At 36.3% G+C, this 12,172-nt stretch overlaps 1 protein-coding gene across 4 annotated transcripts in view; it reads left to right on the forward strand.

Annotated features, from left to right (window-relative positions):
- The window catches only part of lrba (LPS-responsive vesicle trafficking, beach and anchor containing), a 257,432-nt gene that overhangs the window by 217,866 nt on the left and 27,394 nt on the right, over window positions 1-12,172 (forward strand). For all 4 annotated transcript variants that reach the window (XM_079850095.1, XM_079850096.1, XM_079850093.1 and 1 more), the window contains exon 47: window positions 8,252-8,419. In XM_079850095.1, coding sequence (XP_079706221.1) covers window positions 8,252-8,419 — 168 coding nt within the window. The remainder of the gene's footprint in view (window positions 1-8,251; window positions 8,420-12,172) is intronic.

Consider the following 12,172-nt stretch of genomic DNA (forward strand, 5'->3'; position numbering starts at 1 on the left):
GTTGTTGCCTTGTGTGGGAACTGAAGGTCAACATAATATTCTAATGGTGATATCACATGATCATCTTTGAGTTGAGCTTGAGGTTTGGTACTGCCTTTGATTTAAGTTTCATCACAAGAGCCGAACACGTGTAGCAGCAGACATCTAAACTGAGAGGATAAGTCTGAGTCATGTCTTATAGCGAACTTCGTCACGAAACTCCTGTTTCCCACAGCCCGTCTGCAGGCTGCATGTCTCCATATGAAGACCACAGACGTCTGCTGTGTCAGAGGTCATCAGTGTTTGCATTCTCCTCTCATCTCCTCACGCATTCTTTTCTGTTCAAACACATCTATAGCCATGTCTTAATGCATCTCAGCTCACGCTGTCATCGCTAGTGCTGATGTGGCTACTGTACCTTAACTGTCAATACTAACAGGCTGGGAAAATTATGTCACCAACCAAATGTGGGCATTTTTTCCTCAGTGCTGGGTTATTTTGCCTACCAACTACCAACCACAGTTGTAAACAACCAAGCTTGGATTAGCCTTCACATGATGCGTTGCAGCAGTTTCATCTGTGTATTATATTTTGGCAATATTTTAAATGTATGAAGATTTTATTTATTTATTTTGAAAAACAATGTTTTTTTGTTTGTTTTTTAAATGAGTATTCTTTATTTTTAGTACTTTCAAACATTAGTAAAATTGGCACAAAAACTTTCATGGATGTCTTAATCAATAATGGATAGGGACCAGAGTGTTAGGGTTAGGGTACATACATAGTACTAAAAGTTATTACTACAGGAAATAAAAATAAAACTGAATTACCAATATAAAAATAATAGAATAACTAACAGAAATGAGAAAGAATATAACAAAAGAACATACTTTTTTTTAATGAATATTAGAATAAAAAGAATTAAAGTGAAAATATAAAAATAAAAGCTATAAAAAAAACGATAATATAATATAAATACTACTAAAGTAACACTGACAGAGACTCCAAATCCACTTGATCACAAGTATAACACTAGACAAACTCATTTTAGTGTTTAAATAAAGTGTAAACCTTTTACTGTGTAAATTTTAAATCAAGGTGTGAGCTAAATGACTACTTTCTTACTAATCGGTTTTGCATAGATGACATGAAGACAGATATTTCTCAGAATCTGCCCTCCGCTTCGCACTGTTTGTTTCCTTTACCATTTCAGCTTCTGATAGTGGAATAGAGTGCATGTGTCTGCACAGTATCTGCTTGTGTTGTCATGATGATTCCTCCTCTTGTGTGATGTAATGTTGGGAGTAGAGCGGAGCCTGTGAAATACTGTGATCCACTGCAGCTGACACACTCACCCACTTTACAAGACTCCAGAAGTTCCTCTCTTCTCCTGTTTGAAAGACCAGCCTGTTGATGTGCATGCTAGCACGTTTGGTGGTTGTGGGATAGGAAGAAATGCACCTTAGCCTTGGAATTCTCCTTCACAGTCATTCACTCAAGCATGCCCTGTGAATAAATGGAGAAATTAATTTTCAGCATGGGTGCAACTCATTGGCCTCTCTCTCACACATACACACACAATCACTCTCACCCCGTCTGCATTTCAAACCAGCCCCGACAAGGACGACAAGTTTAGGGCATCCATCATGGAAATCACTGACCCTAGATATCAACATTCACACCAACAGCAGAGCATCTTAATTTACTGCTGCTTCATATGACTCTGTCCTGTTAAACTTCTGGGGATTCTCAGGGTCACCTTACATGTACCCCAGCCATAATAGGCAGAGAATGATATACTCATGTATGACATTGGCCTGGGCTTTTCTAGGGTTAATAATGCATTCCGCTGGAAATAGGAAAGGTCATCAAAGTGTACAGTCTCTATTTTTTAATGTATATGTGCTTACTGATGACTGATCAAAGACAGTAACTGAACTTTAAAGGGAAATTAATTTTCATGAGTGCAAGTGGAACTGAAATGGTTAAATATTTTAGTAGCTTTTAAACTGAATTATTGGGATTATGGTCATGAGACAGTGAATAATTAGTCCTTAAAAAGTGCTCTTTCCGATCTTATATAATAAATATATGTATATATATATATATATATATATATATTTATTTTTATTTTATTTTTGTTTATTTAGATATTTATGTTTGGCTAAAGGTTCAGTTCGTTAAGATTATAGTTAATCTATAGATATCATGAACTTGCCTAAATTAATAAATGCTGCAAAAGCATTGTTCATTGATAATGTTAATTTCTAATTTAATTTAATTTAATTTGCTAATACATTTTTAACATTTCAAGGTTTACATTAACAACAGTTGATGTATTATGAAAGAATATAAATGAACAATATTACATTTATAAATATTTATAAAGTATAAATATTTATAAAGTAAGTGTTGTTCATTGTTAGTTTTTAATGTATTAACTAATGCAAATTGAACCTTATTTTAAAGCTTTACCATTGTTTGAAATAAACAGTAAACAATAAATTAAATGATACTCTTATTTCTCTCAGTGTAATATTTACCACACACTCTCTCCTACACTCTCACTCACAGAATAAGAATACATCATTACCTGATCAGTTACTCTCTATAGACTTAAGGAGCTCAGAGTAGAAGTTAATTAACACAACCATCTATTCTAATCATTCTTTGTGTGCCATGGACACACACACACATGCTTGTCTCACACTCTAACCAGAGTGAATCAGTCATTTGAGAGGCCCTGCCACTCTTGAACAGCTATCCAAATAATTCCCTCTCCACTGCACCTCAGCCAGATGCATTCTGGGATGAAGGGTCTTGTTCTGCTACCTCTAATTATAGGTTCGTTTTTAGGCCTATTCAGACGGAATTAGTTTTATATGGGGAGGTGAAGTAATAACTTCCAGAGCTTATCCGTGATTTTGATCTTGAATCAGGGGTTCCAGGTCAGTCATTTTCTAGACTGCACGTTCTAGAAAAAACATCTAATTTTGGTCGTTGAACGGTCAGCCGGTTTATTTTCAGTTCTAGTAACACAGTACAGACAACCACTGACGTACGCAGGTTTGCTGTGAATAACCAGCCTAATGGCTGAGAATGGACAGCGAGGATGTACTGTTTCATTCATAGATTTTACTCATTCACTCACTATTACACACTATTACATTGTCATTTTAGTTGATTATCTTAGTTGATTAATATTGTGTGCTTCTGTCTTGCTCACCTGTTATCTAGCAAGAACAAGGAATGACTGCATTTTCTATTATTCGATTAAATTCGTTATTCATTTTAAAGTCATTATTTATGCCTTTCCGAATAAGCTATTCGGCTTTGGGAACATCCCGATAGATCGGGTATGTGTGATAGTATTTCAGAAATGCAGTATAGTCACACCCATATCGCCATTTCTTCTGACATTGCTTATCCCCTTTGGTTGATGATTATCATTACAGGTGTCCTCAATAACAATTACAGTTTACAGTTTGCAGGAATTTGCTTGTGTACTGTGGAAGAAGTCATTTGTAGATAAAGAACAGTATAAGTTTATTTATGCTGTCGTCAGTACAATCACCTGGTAGCTATTGCAAAATTAATGCTGACAATGTGATCAGGGGCCTCATGTATAAAACTTTCCATAGATTTTATCCTAAAAGTGTGCGTATGCACAACATTTTTCAGATTTATAAAAACGTGTACGCCAGAATCTTTTCCACTGGCCAAATAGAAGGCTATTTAAATTCAAATTTAAATCAAATGTATGCAATTTTTTCTGTAAGGTAAACATACATTTTAGGATGGTTTACTTATTAATGGTTTTTAACGTGCATATCTTACAGTTTCCTTCAAATTCTATCCTTCAAATAGAATAGTATTTTTCATAATATTGGGAAGACCCCAAAAATGGTTATCATTCGGCTACTGTCTGTCTGTGCAGGACACCAACAGCACACTCAGATTTATTCAAACCGGCCAACGGACCGTTCGATCACCGAGCGAGTCCTTCAGTGTCGGTCGTTATAGGCCTTCTGTCTATGTTGCTAAGCCATCTGCTTAGACGGAGTTATTGCGCATCATTGATCATTATTCGCACGCAAATAGTTCTGCTATTTAGAACACAATTCAAAGCGGAATTATCATGCACCAAGCAATCCTCGCTGTAGTTAAAACATTAAAACACAGCATTCCACAGGAAAAGTGTTCAAAAGTTCTGTTTAAATTCATATAAAAATATTGTAACTTCTGGAAAAAGATTTCATGAAATTTCAGTGCTTAACTCCAATAATGATATGAACATATCAGATGTAAAACATACATTGCTTCATTACTTTGCTCACTCCAGTAAAAGAGTGTGTATGCACAGTCTAGAGTGTCCGTATGGTGCGCACATTTACACCTAGTTTATTTTTTTATAAATCCCAATATGTGCATGGAAAATTTCGTACACACATTTCAATGCCTTTTTTGTGCATACGCAAAGTTTATACATCAGGTCCCTTGTCTTAGCCCAGAATGGGATACTTTTGCATTAGAGATCAACTAACTGTATGATATCCTTATTACACGACTACTCCTCAAATAAATAAATAAATAGACATGAAATATTGATTTGAGTTGAAACAACATTTCACAGTTTGAGTTTCACAATCTGTTCCATATTAGACTCATGGGTTTCATTTGCATTGTCTGTCACTGTGTCATAGTCTCATTGCACAGTCCACATGCGTGATTAGTGCCACTATAATCTCTCTTAATCAATACTGCACAATCCAGCTGCCAATGAAATAATCCCGTCTGCTCGCGTGTTCGCCATCTCACTCCTTCTCCCTTGACAGCCCTGTATTCTAATGCAAAACAGCCAGATTGATTTGTTATGTGACATTTTAACATGGCCACAGACAGGTTACCTCTAAGTCCTTAAAATGCTTTTAAATGGCTGCTAAAGACAGGGAAATGGTCAATGAAAGTCATAAAGAGCTCAGAAAGATCCATCTCGTAAAAAGACATGTTTGAAAGTATCATTAGTGTCTAACAGTACTATGTGTACTGTAGGGTTTCTCTGAAAAATAGGGGAAAAATTAAAGATCTGTTATAACAAAGTCTTCAATCCTGTTTTATGTCTCAGTGAGCTTGTCAGTTTGCACATAAAACTAAAGTTTAAAGTAGTTTTTGGAAATGACATTTCCATAACTTTCAGATACTCCCAGAGTTGAGACTTGCTCGTAATTTTGTTCCTTCAGAGAGGAGAATAGATCATGGTATCATTACACAAATATGCTTTTTACATTTACAGTTTGTCAGATTTCGCCAAATGTGAGGTGGTATTATAAGTTACTAAATCTGCTAGTTTCCGGTGTTATTTGTTTGTGTTAAATTTAGGATATTTGGTTTACAGTATTTATTCCATAACAATTTTTTCAAAGTGCTTTTTGTTTTCAGCCAAGTTCAAATTCATTCTTTGTTGCGTTTACAGTGGCATTTCTCCTTTGTATAAAAGCAGTGCTGAAATAAAATTTAATCCATTTTTTTTTGATCCAGCAGCTGTGAAACCTCACCCCACAGTCGACAGTACCTCTACACACACAAACACATACACACACATTTCCATAATGCTGATGATTCCCAGTGGATTTTATGGGACATACTGCATCTACTAATTGGCACATCAATAATGCTCTCCAGATATGAGCAGTCTTAATGAGCTGCATCTTACACACTCCTGGGCCTCTTTTGTACATATACATGAATTTAAAGCAATAGTTCACCCAAATAAATGAAGATTTTTATTATTTACTCTCCCTCGTGTCATTCCAGACCCGTATACTGATATTTTTCCGTAGATATTTTTTATAATCATACAACAGTAGTTCATAGTGACTAAAGCTGTCAAGCTTCAAAGGACCATAAAAATATTATAAAAGTTGTCAAAGGCTTAAGCATTAGGCATAAGATAGCATTTTATGATGAACAGTAAAAAAAAAAAAAAAAATCCATTGATGATCTTCATTTCATCCCAAGAGTTTTTTAAAATAGTTTTATGAGACTGTTTTGTGTTCTTTGTCATTATATAGCAAGTTCTGAATGTCAATTCATAAAAATATTTCTATTTGTGTATTTAATTTTGAAACGACAGCAGAATGAGTAAATAATTACATAATTGTCATGCCTGTTAAAACTATTATTTTAAAAACCTGCACTGGCAGACAACGCCACACATTTTTTAATATTGTTTCCGATCCTTTAGAAATCTTTAAAATGTGTTTTGTTTTGTAAACTGGCCAATCAGTAAAAGAAAAAGAAAAGCAAAAAGCTTGGTTTTGGCTTTTTGTTTTTGGTTTCGTTTTGTGAACTGGTAAATCAGTTTTTTTTGCTTGGCTTTGTCTTTGTATGAGACACATTTATAAAAATAGTCTTCTGTCATATTAAACATCTTAACCTGACATTTTACTGCAAAAACACTTACATTTATTTGTATATATACGAACATGCCCTCTGGGTTAACGTGAGTGGTGTAGTCATTTTTAAAAAGGAATCTAATGTTGTAGGTACACATCTCCCCCTCCTCTTTTGATGAAAGAGCATGGGTTCAGAGTGACACCCCTGCCTCAGGAGACCCTACCAAACGCTCTCTGCATCTCTGATGAGGTCAGGTCTCCCTGAGCGGGGTTCCCATCTCATTCCTGATTTTAGAGTTCCTTGATTAACATAAAGGTAGTCCTCTGGAGAGTTGGTGTCCAATAACATTGCCCCCCTCTTTGTTTCCCCTCGCTGATTGACACAAGATGGAGGCCCACATTAAATGCCCATCAGCCTCTGTATTAAGTTTGGAAACAGACAAGTCGTGGAACAATGCGGGGTCAATCCATCCACATAATAAACTAAATAAATCCATCCAAAGACTCAGAGGAACAGGTTCTTTTTAATAAAATTGTAGACAAATAGATTAACTGGAATAAATCTGCATGTTTTAGGCAAGTGCTTGTGATAGATGCTGTGCATTGGTAGTAAAACAATGAAAAATATTAAACCCTTTATCAAATATCACATGTATTAAATGTTTTGTTTATATTTTATTATATTTCTTTTTTTATTAAAAAATATGTAACATTAAAATTATTTACAATAGTAATGTAGTATAAAGTATAGAATTTCAATATAGAGTGAGCAGTAGTGAGTACCGTCCTGATTATAAACTAAGCAATTATTTCTCACCTTTGTGTGAATTTCCATAGCATACACACTGTGCAAGCTAAAAACAAACAAACAGAATATCTAATTTCTTAAGAAATTAGGTTTTAGGTTTCATCTCTGAACTTTTTGCTTTCTTGTAATATCACTCATGAAGTTATTACTGCACAAGATCCGAACCAGTTTGCTGTCAAACCTGTTGTCGTATTGCAAAATGCCCCATTTTACAGCATCTCTCATTGCCCTTCTGATTTAAAGTTCTAATTAAGAAAGCTTGGAGTGCAAATTAAGCGAAATTAGCTGTCAGCGAATTCACATTTAAATGAGTGATGCTAAGCCCCTTCCGGTAAGCGTTTAAATAATATAAATTGCTGTTTAAGTGCAGGGCCTAATGTTTGTCTCGAAATTAATGTGACACAAGGCAGCAATGACAATCAAGGCTCTTCTCATACTCATTTGGGCTCGTTTAGAGGCCTTTGTGCCCACACAGCTTTGAGCAAATTAACACAATTGCTGTTTTTTATGAGCAGTCATAAACGGAGGCCCTCCTTTGGCGGCTAATGAAGAGAGAAACAGCTTGTGTTTCGATGTTATGACAGTCGAAGAACAATCATAGCTCCGAAAACAACAACGCTCTCAGACGCCCCATGGCACGCAGAGGATGAGACTTAACAAAGGAGCAAAGATATCTCGTCCTGCTCATGTAAGACGATCTGCTTTGCTCCAGTGGTTCTGTCCTGGAAGCATATGCTTGTAATTTGTGTGTATTATGTCATTTGTGACTGTTGAAAGCACATTTTGACAGATCCCGTTACCCATGCTACTTGCTTACGTTCTCTGAGGAACTCTCCATGAGTTGTTGGGCATGTGAAAAAAAATAACAAATATGTCACAATCTGTGGTGAATTCACTAAGCAGTCATGCCACATGGTATTTCAATGCATCTTATTCACTAACTAACCCTCAATTTAGCTTATTTGCCTACAGCATCTTGATGTAGTTCTTTTGGGCAGTGTGTTCTCTCAATCTTGTTGTTTCACTGAGCTTGAATGACATTAGTTTTATCTCCTGTGTGTTTGTATAGGCTCTGGAGAGTGAGTTTGTGTCCTGTCAGCTGCATCAGTGGATTGATCTGATATTCGGATACAAGCAGCAGGGACCTGAGGCCATCAGAGCTCTCAATGTCTTCTACTACCTGACTTATGAAGGAGCGGTCAACCTGAGCTCCATATCTGACCCCATGCTCAGAGAGGTGAGTGTGTTTCTTTCTCTTACACATATTCTTTCAGACAAATGGACACATCTCACTCTCTCTCTCTCCGTTTACTTCATTGCCAACTTCATTCCCATTTTTATTGCGTTTTTAAACCATCACCTGACTCATAGAATGTTCCAAAAAGTAGTCTTAATTGTATTCTAAGATTACTTCACTTTGGCCAAGGAGCCAATCCTAGAATGCATGGCAATGCCTTCCATGAAAAAATAAATCCAAGATAGAGGACTAAAGCAGGAGAAATTTTTATTATAAATTAAAAAACCAAACCTATATTTCATTAAATATTGAAAACAATAATTATGTGTAATTAACACATTTTTGAGTGCACAATGTAATTTAAAGTTGTGATGAAACCGAAGTGGTGACACATCTTTTCTTCCATATTACGTACAAGTGTAACAGTTTATAGAAAAAGAAAAAAATATTGGTTCGGGACTTGATTCTGTTGATCAGTTTTTGATTGGTAATTGAGGTGTGGGCATTGCACTCATAAATGAATACAAGCTGGCAGTTGATTGTGGAGGGACAGGGTTTAGACAAATTAAATACAGAAGATCAAGTTATGAGCTTTTCTTATACATTACAAGTTTAAGAAAAAAAAATTAAACACACTTGAATTAATCACTTACAGTAAGATCTACAGTATAACATGCATTCACAAAATAGTGAATTTTCATTTCATGCTGATTAATGCGACATGCTTTCTCGATTAAAATTAAATGTGAATATAGAATTTCTGGTGTTATTTCTTATGTTAAGCACTTATATGGTACCATGACAGTTAGGATGGGGTCCCGTTTACTGTTGTACGGCTATTTTTTTGCAGGCGAAATCCAGTCATCAGTAGGAATCCTGAATTCTGAATGATTGTGAATTTCATGTGAGGGTGAAAGATTTTCCAACTCAACAATTTAAAGATGGTTACACAAATTTGCAGCATTGCCGTTGACCAAAAGAAAGCTGCTTGGTTTGATAGTGATTCTGTGAGAGCTGTGCTTCATACATCACTACACCATTGGCAAAGACAATTGACCCTTTTTGCGCAAATGTGATAGCATCTTTAGAAGACAGCTGTCTCTATAGTCAGTAGGCAGCGAGTCAGCACACTATGCTTTGGAACAGAGCTATTGTAAACAGGTTTGAGCTTCAACAGACACTTACAAAACATTTGTTTAGCTGTTACCGTGAGACCTGAAGACATACTACAGACTCAATAGGAATCTCTCTTTCTGTTTCCTTACCTCTCTGTCTCCCACACTCATTTATTATTCATCTCTTTTTCTCTGGGAGCTGCCACACAGAAGCACAGACCAGTTCAGACAGATCTAGCTCACTAACTGCCCCACTGACAGCTACAGATGTCCTTCAAACAGGTCCAGGTGCCTTTCCCTCAGGAACAGCACTACCTGATCTGAGACTTAGACAGTAGGTCTGAACCGAGGACCAGTTCTTATTAATGACTTTCATGATGGATAACTCCTCTTGAACCTCTGCATTCTCTTGCCAGAATACTGTTATAAATATTTGAAATCTTTTCTGCTCTGCTTCTGAATCTACAGTACCACAGCAAAAAAGTGTTAATTAGTTGCTTTAGTTGTGAAATGTACAGTACACAGTACACACAGCATCCAGTGCTACCATAAAGAACATTTACCATTCAAGACTATCTGCTTTACATCATCCCAGACGAGCAGGATGTTGGTGTTACTGAACCTGGCATGGTGGTCTGTAATCCATTATTAAAGGACATTGTTAGTTGGTTGTTCCTTGCATTATTGTCCTGGATGTGAGCCTAATAGGACTTTGAGCCAGATTGTATTAAACCCCTGATTTATATAGACTTTGGTCAAAGTAGATGGCATATTTATTAGGACGCAAATGAAAACATTGATGTAAGAGACGAAAGTACAGCAATTGTTGTACTGTTGTATGCCTCTGTGTTGATCGCTCAGGTGGTGCAACGTGTCTGCACAAATTTCCAGTGTATGTATTTGAATTGTTTTGTCAGCTAAAAGACACCAAGGATCTTTTTCCACTTGACTTCCGTCCCTTCACAGCCTCAGTTTCATTCGTCAAATTAAGTATGACATCATAGGTGGAATGCGTGTCAACTGCAGAGTAAAGCTGTGAAGTCAGTAAGGTTCACATTTAGATCATGCAACTTGAGCATCCTATACAAAACAACACTCATTTTTACACTTATTTTTAATCGACTCAAGAGCAGGCATATGTGTTCTTTTTTTGTTGTTGTTTTTGTTTTTTTGCAATGTACTAGTACTTCAGACTACTTTTTAATGCTACCATAATTAAATTTAAAATCTTTTTCAATAAATTACACCGTTGAATAAATAATACATGTACGACCATTTGGATTTTGTTTGGAGAAAATTATTTTAGACCAGCAGATACAGTTGCTTTATCCCAGGGCAGCAATTGAAAGCATCAGACAGTGAATTAAGCAGCTAACTGCACCTCGATCTCGAATCTGCATATATCCACACATCAAGTTCTCCTCAGCTTTACACGTTCTCCGCCTTAATATAGCATCTCTGCTGCAGAGGTCACACAGTGCCATTCTTTTCCTGCAGTGAAGCAGTTGTGTGGGTGTGAATGTGTGCACTGGGGCAGTCCTCGGTGTCGGAGTGGGTTCTAGTCTTCTGCCCTTCATGCTCAGTGACTGAGGCTGATTAATGACTCGACTCACCTTATTCCCATCTAGGTGTTCTTGCTATCCCTTTAATGGTCTTTCCTTCCTTCACTGCATGCTTCCTTTCTTTTATATGTTCATCGTTCTCCATCTAGACATTCCTTTAGCCATTCATTCTGTCCATCTTTCATTCCTTTCCACCCTCTATGCCCTTAATCCTCTATCTGTTTCTTCATCCCTCTATCTGATGCAGATTCATTGCCTATCTGCTCCAGTCATCTCTCCAGTTCAGGCCATTACCCTGCACACTTCCTGTTTAATAAGCAGAGGTTAAATGGGAATCCTTACGCCTGACTGCCACTCCACCATTCACAGGCCATTAGGAGATCGATAAATTCACATGGCTGTGTCTGCAATCAAACTGTAATAAACACGCTTGAAAAAAAACACAAAAAAAAAACATAACTGGATCTAAGGTATAAGAGAAGAGAGAGAGAGAATGCATTTCAGAACAGAACTGGTGAGCCACACAGTCTTCGAATGAGCATGTATAATTTTTTGTGCAGTATTTTATATGCCACCATTTCATTATTTTACCTTGAAGACATCATTATTCTTAGCTGCACCCCATGCAGGGTCTAAAATTAACACACCAAACATTAGTAAAAATAGTTTGTTTGGTTTTTTTTTTTGCGCAAAAAAGCCATTGTCTGGTAAAATTAATCAATCAATCAATACATACATACATACATACAGTGCATAGATAATAGGGATAATTCACAGTGTAGTGAAAGTTGTCATCATTTCCTCACCTTCATGCAATTTCAAACCTGTATGAGTTCGATAGATCACAAAAAATAAAGGTGTAATAGTTGTTCATATTTCTCATTGTTTAAGCTATACATTTTTTGAAGATATAGGCTATATGACAGCTTTGTGTGATAAACTAAAATTTAGATCATTATTCCATGAAAATCTTCTCCTCCAGTGGGTTTATAACTGCTGCATCCAGATTATTGCATTAGTTGCTTGAGAAATTAATCAGTCTGGTTCTTGAACAAATCATTCATACCTGTTTTCTG

Source organism: Squalius cephalus, assembly GCF_949319135.1.
Source record: "Squalius cephalus genome assembly, chromosome: 2".
Classification (NCBI taxonomy): Eukaryota; Metazoa; Chordata; class Actinopteri; order Cypriniformes; family Leuciscidae; genus Squalius; species Squalius cephalus.